A 22,670-nucleotide genomic window follows, 5' to 3' on the forward strand; every position below is an offset into this window, starting at 1 on the left:
TTCATTTGAGTACCCACATGCATTTTGATATATTTTTCATATATACATATATATATAATATATATAAATATATGAAAAATTGATGTGGGTACTCAAATAAAAGGTCTCGATGAGTGTAACATCGGAATGAGTTTATATCTTTAAAAATGTCAATATTTCACAAGATAAAAGGTCATTTCTTAATTATGTGAAATTGCTCTGTACTTTCTTAACTATTGACAATTTTAAGGATATAAGCTCATCCCGATGTTACATTCATCCAGAGCTTTCATTTGAGTACCCACATGCATTTTGATATATTTTTCATATATACATATATATAATATATATAAATATATGAAAAATTGATGTGGGTATTCAAATGAAAGGTCTCGATGAGTGTAACATCGGGATGAGCTTATATCATTAAAAATGTCAATAGTTCACAAGATACAAGGTCATTTCTTAATTATGTATCTAGAGATAGAGCATTTTCAAATGCAACCTAATTACTTATCATCATAAATTTACTATCGGTAAGAATGAAATGAAACCTTGAAAAGGCATAAATTCGTCATGACCTTTGCAATGACTCTAAATTTCACTAAAAAAACCGATTTTATCATATGACTATCCTGGACACAAAATTTTTTTATTCTTTTAATAATATAGATTAAATATTATATTTTTTAATACCTTAAATTTTCGCGCTGAAAAATTACGCGCAGAAATCTTGCGCGTGTATACTTTGCACATGCGCTAAAAATTTTTTTCTGCAAAGAAAACGGCCACTTCTAAGCTCGATAAAAAAAGTAAACCATAATAAAGCTAAAAAAAGCGATGAGTATCAGGAAGAAAAAACAAACCTATTAAACATCGCGATGTTAAATATTAAGTATAAACATCAGAAATAATAAATAATCAATCCGCGAAAAAGCATGCGAATAAAAAAGAGTGTTAATATTTTTTCTCACCACCTGACACAGCTAGTGTCATGGCGCTCAGTGACAAATCATCGGTAGTGCATCAGTTGTGATCAGCAGGTACACACGTTAGTGACTACTCGTTAAATCAAATAATAAATTCAGTTAAATTACTCAGTGTTATAAAGTTATCAGTTATCAGTTATCGCTAAATAGTCACCAGTGATGCCAGCTGACTAACAACAAACAAGTGATATTAAAATAACCGTAAACCATTGTAATAATACAGCAACAATTAAAACAGTGTGTTGTTAAAAACCGGCTGTAGCATGTAGCTCGTTGATTCGCAATTTATTGAGAGCTCTAGGCTGTGGTCTATCGCAGAAAATGGCCGCGTGCGTATGAAAAAAAAATAATGCTGACTGAATGATATTTTTACTTTTTTTTTTTTTTTTTCTATTTAGTTATCAACAATGTTGCAATTATTGATTGAATAATAATAATAAAATGAACGTTAAATATATTTCTAAGTGCTGATGAATTTCTTCTACCAGTTGGTGGATCGCTGACAGCTATTATTTACCAATTGGAGTAGTATACAGTAGGCAGAACAGCAAAAGAGCCTAAATAGTTAGTGTTATATGTTGTATTGTGTCGGCATGCTGTCTCACGGTCATCGACCGGAGGCTTAGAAACGAGATGTCGAGTTGCTCATGGATACGCCACTGACTTTTATCATCATCTAGTACAACTTGCTGATTATATTGTCTATTGTATAAAGACGGTGATCTATTTTTATTTAATATAAATAGATTTTTAATTGATGAATTTAATCAGCTGAATGGTGTCCAATTTACCACCGCTAGTTCACCAGATCAGCTTACCGTACTGATTAATCAACACTGGTAATAATAATAATAAGTGATATAAAATGTCAAAATTGTGGGGCTGCTCGTCTTCAAGTTCAAGTTGATTATTTTTAAGCAAAATGGGAAAAGTTAATAACACACTGGGCATCATTGCCTTTGTGTTAATTATTTATTTATCAACAACTGTTAATGGTATGTAATTATACGCTTCACTAATTATTTTAAATTTAATTATTACTTGCTTTTACTCCATTATTAACACGTGTTTCGATTGCTTTTTATTTTTATTTTTTCTCTGGCGTTCAATGGGTTTATTATCTGTTGTTGTTTTTTTTATAAGTTGTTATTACATTTATTAATGATAAAATAATTTATATTTAAAGTTTTAAATTTTATTGAAAATTATTTTTAGTTATATTTATTTTATTTATTTATTTATCAAAAAGTTACGCCAAAACCTCATAATATATTATTTCATATATTCACCTTATAATAGTATTGTTTGGTAAAATAAATTCATATTTGTAGAATTTAGAATTTAAGGAGCAAATTTTTATTTTCTAATCAGAATAGTAGCCAAGAAAAGCACAGAAATAAAAAGAAATAAAGGTAGTCTCTAAACAAAAATCACAAGAAAAAATCAAAATCAAATTACCCCCATGAAAAAAAAATATAAAAAATATATATTTCGAAATATATAAAAAATATATATAGTAAATATATTTTTAGTAACTAACTTTTGGCCAATTTTCATATATATTTTATATATTTTAAACACATTTTACATATATTCAAAAAATACATAGCTAAAAATATAAAAAAAATATATTTGAAATAATATAAAATTTATATGAAAATCGGCCAAAAGTTAGTCATTAAAAATATATTTACTAAACATAATTTATGTATATTTATATATTTTTTATAGATTTTTAATATATTTAAAATGTATTTTTTATATATTTCGAAATATATTTTTTTCATGGAGGTACTGTTTTCCTTCAATTTCACGTAACATAAAAAAGTTGAATACTTTACTTTTAAAAATGTTTAAACTTTAGGAATTTATAATATGTGGCAGTTCTGTCCAGAGTCGAATATTACTAAATTTCTTAATTTAAAAAAAATATTTTGGAGTCAAAATTCATTATACATTTTTTTTTATCAATATTTTATTGGTCTACGTAATTAAATATTTTTTTTATGTATGGAAAGTTTTAACCTGTTGATGTAAAACAATGTAAATAAATGAACGATAACACTGAGCAATCAAAGAAAAATATAAAAAAATAGATTCATGTATTAAATATTTAATGTACATTTTTTTCTAGAGTGAAGTAATTAATTTAGATTATTTTTTATTATTACTATTATTTAATATTAATTTAAGCACATAGTTAATTTAAATACTTATTATGAATGATAGTTAATAAATTAGTTAGTATTAATGATTTATTAAAAATGTTTATCGATGAGGGTTATCGACGTTTTGTTATGCAACAATAGTTTAAATTGCATTCTAATCATAAATTATATGTTTGTATGACTGCGTATTAAAGTATATGACATTACTGCATTGATATACTTTGTGTACTTAATTAAATTTTTTATCATTCGCTATAAAAATAATGGATATAAAATCCGAGCGTGTTTGTTGTGAATTAATTTTTTAGCGCGTTGAGAAATATATGTGTACACACACACACACATATATATATATATATATATATATATATATATATATATATATATATATATATATATATATTGAGATAAATATATTAGTATGCAAATTAAGATTATGTCCAATACGTTATTTTTCGTTTTTTTGTATGCAGATTTTATTTTTAATTTATTCGATAATTTCTCGGTAGTCTTGCGTAATTTAAACCGTTTAAAATTTAGCTGTTTATTTTTGAGTTTTAGAATTTGTTTTCATTTTACATGCGGGTAATAGACCGATAAAAAAATAATAAATTATTTCAATGTAAACTAAAGTTTTATTTTCTTTGAAGTTCTTTAATAAAGATAAATAATTTAAGTGAGTAATTATTTATTGCACAACACCAAAATATTATTTTAGTGCAATAAATAAGTACTTTAAAGCGTAATTTTTTTTTTTACCTAGAGATTTTTTTTCTTTGTAAGTCTTTTTAAAAAATAATACAGAAAAAACTAGTCATGGGTATAAAATTATACGATAGAAAAAAATAAAATCTCTTGAGTTATTTCAATAGAATTAGTACATGGTTAATAATTGTAACGGGAATTTAATCCGCAAGATTTAGTAGTGTATAATTATAAAAATTTTTTCACTATAAATTTATGTTATAAGAAAATATTTTTAACATGAAAAATAATTAATTCATTAATTAAATATTTTGTTTTAGGATTAAAATGTTACTGCGACATTTGTGTCGATACCAATCACACATGCGAGACAGACGGTTACTGTTTTGCGAGTACGAGTCGCGAAGATGACGTCATCACACACGCATACAGGTAAAATAAATTTTTTTAACTAACTAAAATTATAATAAATAATTAATATAATTTATTTTTATATTTATATTTAGAACATTAATAATTTGAATTTTTAAAACCTGTAACAAAAGTTATTATTAATGAAACCGTAAAAAAATTTAGATGATTAACGTGAAGAAGTTTCCTACTCTCGTAGACTCGTAAAAATTGTTGAGGCTGAAAGTAATCCCAGTTCCGTTGAGCCAACTACATTCTACATACTATATACTACCAGGATAATTGAAATACTCTTGATGGGGAAAAAAGATGCAGGGCATACGCGCGGATAATTGCCAGGAAGCGTGTGGGATCGACCGGTTTTTGCGAGGAAAGGAGACAAAGAATACACGTATATATGTATATACTATACTAAAAAGAAAAAGAGAGGGTGGTAACGTACACGAAATTCGTTCTTCTTAGTGATCGATAGCTAGTTTTACTTGCTGAAAAAATTCTATACCAGGGGTTCCGTGAATAAGGGGCCTTTTTTTTATTTTTTTTCAAAAAAATATTACTCATTTTTATCATTGCATTTTAGGCTGCTTCATAAGCTAGCCTTTCAACATTATTATTATTATTATCGTCATTTTTTAATATCTTTAAAGATCCTATCGAAAATTTAAAAGCTACTTTTTACTAATAATAAAAAGTGGTTTCACTGATCCAAGTATTTACTACACAAGAGTAAAGACAATGTTTTAAAAAAGTTTTTAAGTAATTGGCTGCATTCCAGCAGGAAAACGAAATGAAAGTGATAAGGCTAAAAGTAAGAGACCGAGATGAGTAATAATAATAATAATGAGAAAATACTATAACTGAGGACTGAAGAGAAGATGGTGATTATAAGACAGCCAGGAGACAAATATAACAGACATAGAAAAGAAAAACAGTTTAAATTCTCGCGTTTAAACTCTCTCGGAATAAATTGCTCAGCGACAAGCTAAAACGACGATGAGAACTCGACCTCGATGTTGCCACCACTACCTCATTCTTAATTCTTAAATCATTTATTCGCCAGACAGATTATATTTAGGTTACTCGATTTTATCAATTATTTAACCGCGAATTCATAACTTTTAATAGATGAACCGTATTAGATACTTTCTACCAGACAGATAGATTTAGTCGTTGATTTATATTATTTACGGTCACGGTGGCTTGTTTATATTATTATTTATTATTGTTGGTAATATTAAATATATTGTAAAAGCCGGGGAAATTTCTTTAAAAAAATTACTGCACAAATTTTAATATTTCATAAATAAAATATATAAAATCAGTGGTCGCTATTTAATGATACCGATTAATTGATACACAGAAAAAAAGGTTTACTTGAGCCAAGTAAATATTTTTCTTCCTAATTATTTTCTTGAGCGAAAAAAAAATTTTTTTTGACACAAGAAATTTCACTTATTCCAACAAAATTAATTCTCTTGCTTTAAGAAATACGTATCTTGATCCAAGAAAATTTATATAAGTCAAGAAAATCTTGTTGTTTTAAGAAAATTCAGCCTCTTGCTCCAAAAAATTAAATATAAAGATAGAAGTAAATTTTTATTAATATTTTTATTGATTAATATGTCAAATGGGAAGATCAAATAATATTGAATCATTTTTTTTCATTCAATATGTATAATTGCACGCTAAAATAATATAAAATGGGTATCAAATATTCAAGAGAAAAATTTTCTTAAGGTGATAAAATTTTTTTCTCAGCTGAAGTAGGTGGCGCTGCTTCCCTAAAGTATCTAAAAATCTTGATCAAATATAAAAATTTATTGTATCAAGTATTTATGATAATTTGAATTAAAAAAAAATTACTTCCACCAAGAATATAGTTTCAAGAAAAATTTTTACTTCGGCCAACACAACTTCGGTCTTCCTTCCGACAGCCGAAAATTTTCTTGAGCCAAGAATTTTATTCTTCAGTCAAGAAATTTTTCTTTCTGTGTATTATTTACGGTCACGGTGGCTCGTTTATATTATTATTTATTATTGTTGGTAATATTAAATATATTGTAAAATCCGGAAAAATTTCTTTAAAGAAATTGCTGCACAAATTTTAATATTTATAAATAAAATCTAAAATCAGTGGTCACTATTTACCGATTAATTGGTAAAAAAATAAAATATAATAAATGGGTTGACAGCGATGAGTGTTAATAAATAAGAGAATGACAGTTGGCATATATTAAACTGGTAATTTATTAGGTGATAGTTATGTTGAGAAAGAGATAATTATGATATATTATACAAAAGCTGCTTCGACCGAAAAAATTGGTTCCCACCTGAAGACCCTCTCGCCTGCAAACGAAACTACAATCACAATGGAGTATGCTGCAATAAAGATTACTGCAACCTGAAATTATATCCGGTTTTAGAGTCTTCCGACGTACCGCCCGATTTACCTAAAGGTATATTGATAACCACGGGACATATGTGTATTACGCCACGATTGTGTGTGTGCGGTATTTCGAGATAATAATACAATAATAACGTTTTCACCCTTTTTACATCAACCATTTTTACTTAATATTATTTTTAATTTTAATTGTTTTTACTTTTTTTTTTATATTTATTAAAACACCGTGTGTCGAACAACGATTTAACTAACAATCCCAAAATTTAACAGCATTCTATTTTATTTTATTTGAGTTTACGTTTTACTTTTATTTACCGAGGCCCCATTGTTTTTTAGCTGCCAAGAAACTCAAGGATGTTTTTAAGCGATTAAAATTTTTTTTAGCATGTTAATTTGCTACTTTGTTATGATAATTATTTTTACTTAAAAGTAGATAATACTTGTCTAATAAAAAGAAAAGGCTTAAACTCCTGGAGATTCTTAAGCAGCTACTGACAATCAATCATTCAAGATTTTTTTTGTCTTATCAATATTCTTTGTGAGTTTCTTATGCATTTAACACATAAAAATAAATCGCATCTGTCTAACAAAGATCTTGGATTTAATATTATTCTATTTTTTACATGATTTTTTTTTTTTTTTTTTTTTTTGTTATTCAATTTATTCTGAAAGCATACGCTTTTAAGTGAATTTAAATATATATTATCGGCAATGAAAGTTATTATGAAGATGGTTAGTACGACAAGGTATTTTCAAATTCAGGAAGTATTATCGAATTTTAGGGAGATTTATTTTAATAGCTTTTAAAATTTATTTTTTTTTACACACCTCAAACTTTTCAGATTAATTGGTTATTTTATTGAAATATTTTTGATTAATAAAAGCTTGAATAAAAATAATTTTTATTCTTAAAATTTTTCAAATTGAATTTCAATATTGTCGGCAAGTATCTCAATTTAAGAGATTACAAAATGATCAGAATAAAATCACAAGACTTAAAATAAATTAAAAAAAAAAACAACATTTTTACAGTTAGCTTCAACAATTTAAATTCTTTGCCAAGTCACGCAATGAAGACAAAGCACTTTACACATAATTTAAAAACAAAACCATTATTCTCGACACAAAGATTTGAGGTGTGGACGATTGGCCTCCAAAAAAATAAAAAAAAAATATTTATAAAAAACATCTTAAACTAAAAGAAAAAATAGATTTGCTGTGAAAATATCATATGAAAATATGGGCTTAAAGGTGCGTGAAAAAACAACTGTCGTCGTCACAACCCGAACCGCTGATCTTCTGCATGACGAGCAATTCGATAAATACGACCTTTGTCATCGAGTGCTGCAAAGAGGATTTTTGCAATCGGGATCTTAAACCCGCGCTGCACCCTACCACGAGAGAAGGTACAGTTTCATCCTCTCTGGAGCTACAGCCACAATATTTATTCTTGTTAACTATTTATTATTATTATTTAAATAACAAAAACATCTATATACCTATTAATAAACAAACAAAGTATTTAATTCAGCAATAGCACTGTCAAAATTATAAAGCCGGTGGTGTAGAATTATTCGACGCACTCTCTTGTGCCCTCACTCTTCACTTGCCTTTATTTCTATTATTTATTATTTTTCTTCTGTCTATATCACTGCGCAATTATTTTATTTTTTTAGATCTGCACATTACTTCCTAATTATTAATTTATTATTTTTTTATACATGTACCATAAATTATATATTTGCTTTGAGATTAATGTATTATATATTAATCACTCTCGCTTCTTACTTTTGGTTATAAATCAATTTTTTTTTAATTTTAATTTATCTTTTTATTATTTTATTTTTCTATCTCAATTATTGTGTACTTATAAATATATTTTTTTTCTCTTCATTTTAGAATATGTCTACTGATGTAATCATGCAAACAAAAAATCTATTAATAGCTTGCGTCGATGCACGTTTAGATAAATGAATACAAGTCAGAAATATGTGTATTATATATTTATTGTAAACGTTATATTCGTTAGATTATTAATTAATTAATTAATTAATTAATTGCCTGTGGTGAAAATTTTATTTATTTTGTCGTACAGGATACTTAAAGTGTTCTGTAATATTTTAGATGCGTTATGCCTATTTTTGGGCATAAAAAAATTATCTGTTTTTTTGTAATTCTTTGTGGTGAGTTAAAAAAAAAATCACCGTGAAGAATATCAAAATTTTTTTACACATCTAAAAAATGATCAAATATTGCATAATTTTTTTTAAATTTTATTGAAATTTTTTTTTTATCTAAGACATTTTTTTTTTAATGTATCTTTTCAATAATTCGGTTTTACGAACTATCGAATCTACGACCCGTGATAAAAATTGTTAGGATAATAATTGATTGAAGGTGAAAATTTTTATATGAGTAAAAAATTTCCAGGATGAGATTTTGGATAAATAAAAAGGATTTTTAAAATTTTTGGACCGAGTGGTTAGATTAGTTAAATTTTTTTGTAATTTTTGTGGTGAGTTGATGAAAAAAAAAAAAAATCACCATGAAGAATATCAAAATTTTTTTACACATCTAAAAAATGATCAAATATTGCATAATTTTTTTTAAATTTTATTGAAATTTTTTTTTTATTTAAAACATTTTTTTTTAATGTATCTTTTCAATAACTCGGTTTTACAAACTGTCGGATCTACCCGTGATAAAAATTGTTAGGACAAAAATTGATTATGGATGAAAATTTTTATATAGATAAAAAATTTCCAGGATGAGATTTTGGATAAATAAAAAGGATTTTTCTAATTTTTGGACCGAGTGGTTAGAAATTTCGGCAATGAATATTCAGGAGAGAAATATACTGTTCTCAGGTGTTACGATAAGACGCGGTTCTTCCCAGCTCCCGAATACTCAGTGTGGTGTAGCAACAATGAGACTCTTCGAGGTCCTGGAACCGAGCAATTTGTAATCGCATGTTGCGACAATAATGACTTCTGCAATCGCGAGCTGCAGCCGTCGTTTTCTTCATACATTACGGGAAACTCTCGTGGTTTATACAGATTTGAAAGAGGTACTACATCCACTTATGAAAAGGAAAACAATCATCACTCGATGACTCTTCACTCCACTCCACTTGTTGCTTTTGTCACTCGTTGAAGCTTTGTACAGTTACAATTACAATTACATTTAAAAAAACCACGAGCGTTTTTATAAATCTGTACTATTACTATTACTAGTACTTTTTTCCATTTTTTATATCTCGAGTCATGCCACATTTGTTCAAGTAGATAGAAATAAAAGACACTTAGTATTATGTTAGTGCTATGCTGACTGTAGAGGAATAACTATTTTATTTTTTTATTTATTTAATCAAGTACTTGCCAGTTTATTACATAGATTGAGCCAACCTTTTACATTGTCAATGTACATCACTATTTCACTTATATTACATGTATATTACTCAATATAAAATGACAAACTCCAATCTTCAATCATAAACTATTTACCCCACACGCGCCGGAAATTACTCAATTTTGCTCAAGTGACAAGCGCAATCTTGAGATTATCAACCAGTCGACGTATTAAATCAAAATCTCAATTACATTATTTTGTTATAAGTTAATTACACTATAAATAGACTTTTTTTTTTATTAAAAAATTTTAAATGTTCCATTCATTTTTTTTTTTAATTATCTTGTCTAAAAAAATTATTCAATTAACTTGCAAATAAATTGAAATTAAAATTTTGACGTATTAAATCAAAATCTCAATTACATTATTTTGTTATAAGTTAATTACACTATAAATAGACTTTTTTTTTTTATTAAAAAATTTTTAATGTTCCATACATTTTTTTTAAATTATCTTGTTTAAAAAAATTATTCAATTAGCTTGCAAATAAATTAAAATAAAAATTTTGACGTATTAAATCAAAATCTCAATTACATTATTTTGTTATAAATTAATTACAATATAAATAGACTTTTTTTTTTATTAAAAAATTTTGAATGTTTCATAATTTTTTTTTTTAATTTTCTTGTCTAAAAAAATTATTGAATTAACTTGCAAATAAATTAAAATTTTTCTATTACAAACTATTTTCCCGGTAGCTTTTTTTTCACTTATAAAATAAAATTACTATTCATTATAAATTATTCCTCAATGTCAGCAAGGTATGCTAATAAAAACTCGTTAAAAATCATCCAGCAATATTTGCCTGCCTTCATCGTCAATCGTCTATATATGGGTTGTTTTTAAAATCTCACTCATGAGGGTCGTGGAACAAACCGCATGATACGAGGATTGAATTTAAATACAAATCTCGGCTACTCATTCATTTAATTCGATTGGAAATTCATTGGACCGCATGATATGAAATAGATTGTTCGTTTCATCCAACCAACAAATGTAAACCCAATTAAAATTCACAAAAATTAAATACAGAAAATCGGATTTCATTTTCGCAGCACACACCACATGAATATATATTTATATAAATATATACATGTATATTATATGTATGTGTTGTCATATTTGTATACATAAATCCATAATATCCACGTTATAGTACGTTTGTCACGTTCTCAATCAATGCTTTGGTTTATTCGAATCATCTGGGCCTTCGTTCTTTTTAATCGTTATCGTTATTGTTCACCAATTTAAATTATAATTATAATTATTAATTGAATAAATTGACATTAAAATTTACTAAACACCAGATCAAAAACAATATTGACTCTCATGTTAAACGTTTTTTTATGATAACGCATGGAAAATTATTTTATTTATTATACTATCTCATATATATTTTATTATTATTACTAGCAACTTTGCAGTCACTAAGTGACTGCCGTGACTTGAGAACTATAAAAAATTAAAATTTTGCTTTACTAAATAATGAATTTTGTTAAATTGCATTGTACTTTCTTAATTATTGATGTTTTTAAACATATAAGCTTATTTTGATATTACATGCATCAAGAGCTTTCATTTGAGTACCCACATGCATTTTTATATATTTTTCATATATACATATATATAAATTTATAAAATATATGAAAAATTGATGTGGGTACTCAAATGAAAGGTCTCGATGAGTGTAACATCAGCATGAGCTTATATCTTTAAAAATGTCAATAGTTCACAAGATACAAGGTCGTTTCTTAATTATGTTACATTGCACTGTACTTTTTTAACTATTGACGTTTTTAAAGATATAAGTTCATCCCGATGTTACACTCATTAAGAGATTTCATTTGAGTACCCACATGCATTTTTATATATTTTTCATATATATACATATATATAAATATATAAAATATATGAAAAATTGATGTGGGTACTCAAATGAAAGGTCTCGATGAGTGTAACATCGGGATGAGCTTATATCTTTAAAAATGTAAATAGTTCATAAGATACAAGGTCGTTTCCTAATTTTGTATCTAGAGATAGAGCATTTTCGAATGCAGCCTAAATACTGATCATCATAAATTGACTATTAGTGAGAATGAAATGAAAAAGCACAAATTCAAGTCAAGACCTTTGCAATGACACTAAAGTTCACTAAAAAAACCGATTTTATCATATGACTATCCTGGACACAAAATTTTTCTTATTCTTTTAATAATATAGATTATTAGTATTATCAATTGCACCACAGGCGGAAAGCATCCACTTTTCAAACATGGCTATGACTACCAAGTATTTTTTATAAATATTTAACTTAAGTAATTAAAATTCGTCATATAAATAACAGGTAAGCAATGAAAAATTCCCGTAGGAAAAAGTCATTGTTTAAATGTTTTTGCATGTTGGTTTAACGCTTTGCACATCTGTTACTTTTTATTTATAAGTTTATAACGCAAATGCTTCATATTACGCATTGCTTTTGCTATTTTTAATAAAATTACTTATTAAAACATTAATTAATAACTCATAAAAAACATAAATTTTTTTAAAAGATTAATTTTACAAAAAAAAACATAAACTAATTGCTGATTTTTCAAACTAAAGTGACTGCTGCGGGCGATGGAGTCGCGGCTTGGGCCACCTGGAAAATGGCGCTGACGATAGCGTTGCCGATTTGTGCGATCTGTGTGGTCGTTATGGTGGTCTATCACATTCACATGAGTCGACAGCGACCGGCAAGACACTTTCCTGATGATTCTATGGAAGCGCCGGAGAGACCGATCCTTGGAGGTGTTACTATTCGGGACATGCTGGAGATGACGACCAGCGGCAGTGGTTCAGGTAATTTGTGTTTTTTATTATTACACAAAAAAAAAAGTTCTTGAATTAAGTATATAATTTTGAAGAACTTAATCTTTTTGATTTGAGTAGAAAAATTCTTGATTTAAGGAAGTTTTACTTAATTCAAGAATTTTTCGTCTTGATTCAAGACAATTACTCTCTTCAAAATTATAATCTTGGTTCAAGAATTTTTCTCTCGAATCAAGTTAATTTTTTTTCAGTGTAGTTACGATTTTTTGTGAGCTAGTTAACTGACTGATTGTTTGTTTATTATTTAAGTAGGTCTGCCGTTACTAGTGCAGCGGAGTATCGCTCGACAAATTCAGTTAGTCGAGACGATCGGCAAGGGCAGATTTGGAGAAGTCTGGCGAGGAAGATGGCGTGGAGAAAACGTTGCAGTTAAGATATTTAGCTCGCGAGAAGAAAGATCTTGGTTTAGAGAGGCTGAGATTTATCAGACTGTCATGCTCAGGCATGATAATATTCTGGGGTTCATTGCTGCTGATAATAAAGGTTTGGAAATTTTTTTTAACAAATTTTGACTAAGTAATAAGGGACGAAATAAAAAAAAATTTTTTTGTTTATTTATTTATTTATTTATTTCCAAAAGATAGATAAATATACAAACATAGATATAGTAGGAGTGAATAGGCATATCGACGTTCTAATTAGCAAATTGTCTAACTCCATTTTAGAGAATCTTCCATTTGTACGAAAAAACAATTGATTCAAAATTTAATATCACTTTAAAAAACCATTTAATATCATTAATATCTAATAGAGGTATAATATTTTTGTTTGGATCATTCAAATAATTTATAATCGGACTATTGCTGTATCAAAATGTTAAAAAATTACCCTCTAAAAAATAAGGAGTTAGACCAATTGCTAATTAGACCGTCGATATATGATTTACATGAAATACCGTCATATTAGTATTTAATAGATTTAACTTACTTAAGTATAAATTATAAAGCGAAAAAATTATGAAAAGCACCATAAATATTTTAAAACAATTACTCAAAAGGTGTAAAAAAAACATTTATAAAGTTAATAGTTGCTCTTGACTAGACAGTAACCATTTTCTCAGATAGTATTTAATTGATTTAGCTAATGTTAGTGCATTCTTTATTTCATTTGGTAACAGGTTAAAGTATTTTATTGCAGTATACAAAGGACTATTTTGGTACTTAGTCTTGGTTATTTTGTATCCCTGTATTATTTTGTGTCTAGATCTGCCTTCATAGTTATTATATTTATGTGTACAAATATAAAAGTATTTTGACAGACTACTTGTTACGAATTGTTGTTTTATATTTAATATATGGTTATACTTTATTCTTATTTTTTTTAATATTCTATCTTGTATAGTAAAAAGTGGCTTCTTATTTTATTTTAATAATTTTTTTCATTGAATTTTTTTAATAATTGTTTTTATTGATAGTTTTTATTCTGATAAATTTATATTACACGAGCGTTTGAGAGATATGTTAACGTATAAAACTATCATTATTATTCTCTCATCACTATGAATAAAACATGAAACAAATAATGTAAGGAATTTCCGGAATTATTTTCAACTCCAAAAGTTTTACGGTGTCAGAAAAATATTTCTTATCAGCTTTCGTATCACGCGCCCTTAGATCTATTTTTTATTACCTGTTAAAAAAGTTAAGTGACAATTTTCTTGAAATGAAATCACACTTTTCACTCTGGTAACTGATTAGTTATAAACAACAATTCAAGCACGTTTTCAGTGCGCTTAAGTATTTCCTACAAGATTTATAGATTTGTTGAATAAAAAAAGTTTTTTATATCAAAACGTTACACAAATAATAAATTAATTACTAATTACTGATGATTAATGACAATAATAGAAAAAAATTCCAAGATAATTATCGTGAAGCGATCGGATTAGAAATGCGCAGTAATTAATTCAGCCATGTTATAATATGTTAATTATTAATTATGCAAATGGTTAATTAATTCTTGAATTACGTAAAGATATAAAAAAAAAAACTGAGTCGAAAATAAAAAATCGCTGGCATAGAAAGGAATAATGTAAATAATAAATATAAGTAATATTGATTTCCAATTGCATGAAATAATTAAAATTTTTTTAATAGACAATGGAACGTGGACACAATTGTGGCTCATAACGGATTACCACGAGAAAGGCTCGCTTTTCGATTATCTAAATCGCTCAACAGTCGATACGAAGGGTATGATGAGAATGGCACTCACCATGGCAACCGGTCTTGCTCACTTACACATGGAGATTGTTGGGACACAGGGTAAACCAGCAATAGCTCATCGTGATCTCAAATCTAAAAATATTCTTGTCAAAACAAATGGCACGTGCGCTATTGGTGATCTGGGTCTTGCTGTGAGGCATGACGTTATCACAGACACCGTTGACATTCAGCTTAATAACCGGGTTGGAACTAAACGTTACATGGCTCCTGAAGTACGTATTATTTTTTATATTTACTTGTGTATTTAATGCTTCAATACAGGACTGAGATCATTGATTTATTGGCATTTATTTAATGGTATCAGGTATTATTTCAGGTCCTTGAAGAGACGATAAACATGAACCACTTTGATGCTTTCAAGAGGGCTGACGTATATGCTCTTGGTTTAATACTGTGGGAGATTGCCAGAAGGTGTAATGTAGGTGGTATTTATGATGATTACCAGCTACCATTTTATGATCTGGTACCTTCGGATCCTACTATTGAAGAAATGAGAAAAGTCGTTTGTACAGACCGACAGAGACCTTCTATTCCTAATAGATGGCAATCTATTGAAGTAAGTATTTTCTTTTCATTCTTTTTTGTCAATTAACTAATTACACGGTACGACTTTTTATGGTTTCGAGAAATTAGTTGTCATATTGATTTAAGCTTCATGTTATTTTATTTATTATAGAACCAGTTTTATTTTTTATGGTTTATTTTTATATATTTCTTTGAATAAAATGAGAAAAAATTTTATTGAAAAGTAATTAATATTCAAAAATTTATTTATTAAAATTTATAAATAAATTAAACAATTTTTTTTTTTTAATTTAAGAGAATGAATATAAAAATTATTAAAAATTTTAAATATTTTTTTCATTTCAAATTATTTTATTTGATCACATTTAAATTTAATAATACAAAATTAATTGTACGATGTCTGTTATTTAAATGTTTTAAAAAAAATCTATAGTTTATTTATACATATAATGTTTAATTTATTAAAAACTTAATTTTTATTGAATTCGACGATATATAAATTTAAAAAAGTTGATTAGATGTATGAAGTAAAAAGAAATTAGTTTATCAAGCTAAAATACACTTCATTTGTAAAATTTCTTTAGAATAATTATAAATTTTCAAAAATAAAAAAAGGATTTTTTATTTTTATGAAATTTTCCAAAATTGTCAATAAATGTCAGCATTGAAAAATTTAATTTTGATATTTTCTTAAAAATTATAATTTTTAAATTTGAAATATTTTCGCGCCATTCGTAAATTTGGCGCGGGCCAATAGTAAGCTTTTTCTACGACGCCATTCCACACTCGTGACCGCTAGACTGCGATAGACGATAACTGTCGTTCTTTCAGTCATCAACCATCATTGTCGGTCCTGTTCCGCGTTTTTTAGTAATTTTTGATAGTTTTAATGTTTAATTATTTTTGAAATATAGAAAAGTAAATGTAATCGCGTGTCGTCGAATTTTGAAAACGTCAATATTAAATTTTGTTGTGTAGAGTCCTTAATCAAATTTTTTATAAAAGTCTAGACAAAAATTATGTCAAGTGTAATCAAGTACGCGCTTCCATTCAATATTTACATGATTTGTATACAAAGAGTTCACTTGTAATTGAAATAAATTATTTTTCATGATTTTGATTTTAAAAAATGTAAATATTATCAAATTCATGTTATAATTTATCAAAAATGCCAATATTTATAAAAATGGCAACCATCAAAAACTTTTTTTTCATATTTTTTTTTTTTTTTTTTTTTTAATGAAATGTCTGAAATTTTTTTGTCTTTAAATTGAATATTTAAAAAAAAATAATTTTAATTATTTTTTTCATAATTTATTTTAATAATTGTTAATTTATTTGAAGCCTCAATACTAGAGTACTTTTTCGGAAGCGATTATTGTGTTACAAATGAATGACACTGTTGACAGGCATAAAAAATTTTCTTCAAACTTTATGGCAATAAAATTATTATAAAAAAAATTTAATTAAAAAATTTCACATGTGAAAATTAATAAAAATTACAAGTGAAAATTTTTAGAAGCATTTTTTTTATTGTAACTGATTTATTATAAAAATTTTAAAAATTGACAGCTGACGGCTAGTTTATAATAATAAAGTTAGCCGACATTTTTGATTTTTTTATTTTGTTAAATTTATTAAATTATAACTAAAAAATATTTTTAAAAAATTGCACTTATAGTTTTTGAAGTTTTTAACAAATGAAATTTTTTTTTTTTTAATTTTTTTGTAATAATTCTTTAATAAAAAAAATAATAAAAATTTTTAGATGTCGGCTAACTTTATCTTCATGGCTAGTTTCAGTATTATTACAAATGATCAATAATTTATGTTACAGGCACTACAAGTAATGTCAAAAGTAATGAAGGAGTGTTGGTACCACAATGCAGCAGCGAGGTTGACTGCTCTACGTATTAAAAAATCACTGGCCAACTACGGATCGATAGCAGACATTAAGTAAGTAATTTGGAACATGGACTTATCTAGACTTGGATTGCCAACGAATCAGCTTCAGTAATCACATCTGCATGCTCAGGAATAACTATTGATAGGAGATCTTATTCATCAACTCAATGTAAATTGCATACGATTTTAATTATCAATACTTAACACTATTGGTATATTAGATGAATATGCTGGTATAATTTATTTATAATTTAAAAAAAGGAGACTGATGACAGTAAATAAACGGACAACTTTCTACAATTGTATTTGTATGAATAACAACGATCATGTCATTGCTTTGCAATTGATAAAATTTAGGCTTTAAAAATATGAAATTTTATTTTTACACATAAAAATTAAAAAATGATAATTATTTGGAGAATCGATTGGAGAAAAAGATAATGGATTTTTAAATCTTCTGGCTTAATGCTAAAAAAAGTCTCGGTATGTGATAGATATTTTTTTATTTAGTGATTTCTCTTAAAATATAATTATATTTATATAGTAATTCAAAATTAATTGAAGCTTTATTTTGATAAGTGCATTATTAATCGATTTGTTATTCACTAACGTGATCGATTGCGAGTTATTGAAATTAGCTTTATCATCAATATTTTAATCTTAAATTAGTAATTAATGGAAATTTTTAAAATTAAATTGGTAATTAAACAAGTTTGTCGATTACGATTATTGTCAGTGTATAAAAAAAAAAATAATAATGATGATGATGATGATGATTATGATTATGAAGATGATGATGAAGGTAAAAATAAAAGAAATGAGTTTCTAGCTTTTAAGTACACCCGAATATTTTTGCTCAAATTTTAACGAATAAAATATTAATCATTCAGGTACTATTTGTGCCAGCAGTTAAATTTTTTAATCCACCATGACTGTGTATCTTTGCAATTTTAATTATTTTTATTCTTTTTTCTTCAGCTTAATTTTAAAATATGATTGAAAAAAAATTCCATTGATTAAAAAACAAAAAATTCTTAAAAATTTTTAATTTAAGGTAGTTTGGTCGTCGCAATCCGAGGTCAAATTAATAGATATTTTTTTTTTCTTTTTTGCAAATGATCACTCGAAAAATAGCATAAAATATAAAATTATTTCTAATCAGAATTTAATTGAATAAATTCAATTCATAATTATGGTTAAATAATTATAATAATATAACTATTAAAATATCAACTGACAAGTACTGGGCTGTCACAAAACAATAATAACTGTTATAAGTTATGTAAGGTCGGTACTTGAAACAGTTGCTCACGGTGTTCATTTATTGTTTAAATTTGTAAATATCACTTCAATATGTTAAATCTGATATAATTTACGTGAACTTTTAATGTATGTTTAATAACAATTTATTTTAATGCAAAAAAACTTTATGTTTATATTTTTTTATTTCAAATTTGCCGCGCACCGAGAAGTCGCCATTTTTCCCTTGATAAATATGGGGAAGTAATATCTCCGACAAACAACAAAGATAAAAACCAATTTTTGATATTAAAAAATCAATAAAATTAAAGCTATGTAGTAAATCGTTATCAAATTTTGATAGAATATGTATGAAACATTGTTCTATCTATTGGAAAGTTTTTTTTATGGGGTCAAGTTGGCCGATTTTTTATAAATCCTCCATTTCCGGAGTTATTGAACAAGGACACTCATAAGAGATCGTGTATTTTTGCAAAACTTTAATTAATTATATCTCTTAAACGGTGTGGTAAAAAAATCTGATTTTTTTTCTATAGATGTATTAAATCATAATCTTTCGAATGAATATAAAAAAATATGGGGTCAAGTTGAAGTCATTTGGCACCCAAACTACCTTAACAGATAAATTTCTTTGTTAAAAAAAAAAAATAAAATTGTAGAGTGCAAAGTTATAAAGATGAAAAATAATCTTTTTTCCGTAAAACAACATGGAAGGCTGAAGTAAAAGGGTGCTAAGAAATTAGCGATAGACTGGAAGCAAACGAGCAAATACGAATACAATAAAAAAAGAATAAATAAATAATAAAAAAGGGTGTGTAAAGATAATTAAGAAGGTGTTAATGTAAAGAAGTTTAGTAATTGGATCAAACAAAATTGAAAAGACTATATTTTCGGGAATTTTATTTGTAGGTTCGTGATAATAATAAAATACTAAAAATAAAAAAGAACAAAAAAAAATAACAAAATTTAGTGAGTACTAACTATTGTTAGGTTTGAGATGTGATTGATACGAATAGGATACGATACGATACAATTACATGATATGAGTAGGAATGATTCGAGATTGAATGTCATTCATTTATTTTTTTTTATTATTATTATTTATCATTATAAATATTAATATTAATAGAATGCAATGAAATGAAATTGACGTTAGGAGTAAATATAATAATAAATGATAATTGATAGCAGCTATGTGAGCCGTGAAACGTTTAGACTGATTATGCTTCGAGGAACAAGAAAGCTCCTTTTCATTCTTTTTAACTTAAATGATATCGACAAGTTACAAGGTTTTCGATTACTGGATTCAAGTTAATGGAATGTGTAAAAAAAAACTTATCAGAAAAAAATTATAATTACTTTTTAAATTTTTTACATGAGAAGGCAATCTATTAATTTTATTTGTCGATTGATCAAATGAATCTTCGTCATCCAATTGCACTAAACATTTATTATTAATTGAACGTAAAAAATTTTTTCTGATAGTTAATAATTATTTACATTAAAAAAAAAAATTAGGTAATACGTAAGCGTATTTTTTTTTAATATTTATTTTTATTTTGTTACTCAGTCTAATACGCAAATTATTTATATTACTTTTATTTGGTTTTAATGTATTGCTGTTATTTGGTTCTAAAACCCGGGCCCGACTGTCTACCGAGCAGAATGATAATGATTAACTATAACTACATGCCGATACGTATAAATAAAACTAATATTTATGATAAATTAATATACTTCTGATCCGTGTAGTGTGTAAACACTTGTCCATGGATCGCAATTCACTCAAAGACTGAAATACATATTCATAGTAGATTTACATCAGAGTTTTTACAATTTTAAAATAGTTACAATACAATAACAACTAAATTAAACAGCGTACTAAGTTGATTAGTTATTTTATAACTAAATTTTATACTTTAATAATATTAATGTATTATTAACTGATGATACCGCTGCTAAACGACATGTTCATCATTTATTTTATCTAATGTTCCCCAATTACATTCCTGTTAATTATTTAGGGTATTTTGTTTTCTTTATATTAATATATTTGAATATATATATTTATATATAAATATAAAGTATATCTTGTCTACGAGTAGTTATTATTAATAACTGTTTTTTTTTTTTTTTTTTTTTTTTTTTTAATTATAAACTGGATAAACCTACCGAGCGTTTTTTATTGAATTGAGCAAAATTTAAAGATGATTAGTTTTATTGAAACTTCCAATAGAATATTCAAAAGAGCTCCCAGTTATTACCACTAGTACAATAATGTGCCAATACATTGACAGCTGAAGTTTATAATTAAATCCAGATTAATAGAACAAGTAATAATAATAATTATAATAATAATAATGATAAAATAGTAATAATGATAATATTTGTAATCAAGCTTGATCTGTTGCTGACAACAACAATCAATAAAATCTTCTCATATTTAACAAAGTAATATATGAATATATGTAAAATTAATCAAGTTAAGTGAATGCAATCCTATTGAACTTTTAAATTAATTTCTTTATCTTAACTTAATAATAGAAGAAAAATATCTGATTAATTTTTGAGTAGTTATTATAATTTTTATTAGATATTTTTCTTTTTAAAAAAATATTTGGACCAAATTGATGAAGAAAAATCTAATTATGGTTATTAATAATTTTTTTTTATTTACTCTTCAGATATTTTAGCTATAATAATTGAAATAAAAAATTAATTTAAACATTTTCTTCCGAACTCGTTTAATTTTAAAAACAAACCGTCAGTTGGGCCCGTGAAAAAAAAAAAAAAACAGTCTGAATCAATTTATCTGTAACAGTAAAACTGCCAATTACAATTTACAATTAAAGTCTATAATTCTTATCAGTTTACAAATTATTATTAGTAACTAATAAGTGAATAATATTAATAATAATAATAGTAATAATAATAATAGTAATAATAATAATAATAATAATAATAATAATAATAATAATAATAATAATAATGACTAATGATAATCCTTATATATATATATATAAATATAAAAATATATATTTATTTTGCCATTGAAAAACCAAACTTGTAAACAAATGTATGTATACCGTTACACAAATCCGCGAATTTAGAATGCGAGTGACACGTTAAAATATAATAATAATAATAATTACTATGACTATTATATTATATATTTACAATATTTAAATACGTTATTTATACGCTTTGTATATGGTTTGTTTTTTTTTTTAATTCGATATTGTACTATCAATTACATAATTATAAATGAGTAATTACAATGGTCGAGCTGAGATGTTTTGCGTTATAGAATAAAACTGTTTAGCTTGTGCTTTGTCAGCTATTTACGTACTTGGATCAGAATGAGAATTAGGCGAGACGGTTTGAACAAAAATAATTAAAAAATATATTTATGTTATTTTTAATACCGGAAGATCTTTTAGACATTCTTACTGGTCGAGGTTTATTTTGGCTGCTTGCCCTTTACACTTATATTTATCTTTTATTTATTTATTTATTATTATTATTATTATTATTATTATTATTATTATTATTATTATTATTACTCATTAAAATTATATTTTTTTACTTATAATAACTCAGTTATTCAAGCCGTCTCATTAATATAATTAATACCTAGCGATAATATAATATATTTCAAAAAATAAAGAAAGCATGGGTTACCGAATTATTTACAAAATTTGAAACTAAAAATAAAAATTTTTAAGTTGGTTAATTTATTGATTGTTACCCGGTAAACTCTTGCCTTCGTTGCTTCATTAATTTAATTGTTATTAATTACATTATATTTTTACCTATCTTTATT

General features: G+C 25.9%; 1 protein-coding gene across 8 annotated transcripts; it reads left to right on the forward strand.

The window, feature by feature from the left end:
* The first annotated feature begins 768 nt into the window (after positions 1-768).
* LOC123259786 (TGF-beta receptor type-1) lies at positions 769-18,483 on the forward strand. 8 transcript variants are annotated; one of them, XM_044720475.1, is made up of 8 exons: positions 769-1,963; positions 4,162-4,273; positions 9,524-9,723; positions 12,666-12,902; positions 13,185-13,415; positions 15,029-15,369; positions 15,462-15,713; positions 17,520-18,483. In XM_044720475.1, exons 1-8 carry the CDS (start codon positions 1,891-1,893, stop codon positions 17,640-17,642), a joined length of 1,569 nt encoding a protein of 522 aa, XP_044576410.1. In that variant the 5' UTR covers positions 769-1,890; the 3' UTR covers positions 17,643-18,483. The 8 variants fall into 8 exon arrangements, with proteins under 8 accessions (XP_044576410.1, XP_044576415.1, XP_044576414.1 ...); XM_044720480.1 differs by lacking the exon at positions 9,524-9,723 and adding an exon at positions 6,554-6,708 and having other exon boundaries at positions 1,307-1,963; positions 13,182-13,415; XM_044720479.1 differs by lacking the exon at positions 9,524-9,723 and adding an exon at positions 7,908-8,062 and having other exon boundaries at positions 1,307-1,963; positions 13,182-13,415.
* The last annotated feature ends 4,187 nt before the right edge of the window (positions 18,484-22,670 follow it).

This window comes from Cotesia glomerata, linkage group LG2 (genome assembly GCF_020080835.1).
Source record: "Cotesia glomerata isolate CgM1 linkage group LG2, MPM_Cglom_v2.3, whole genome shotgun sequence".
In the NCBI taxonomy this organism is placed as follows: Eukaryota; Metazoa; Arthropoda; class Insecta; order Hymenoptera; family Braconidae; genus Cotesia; species Cotesia glomerata.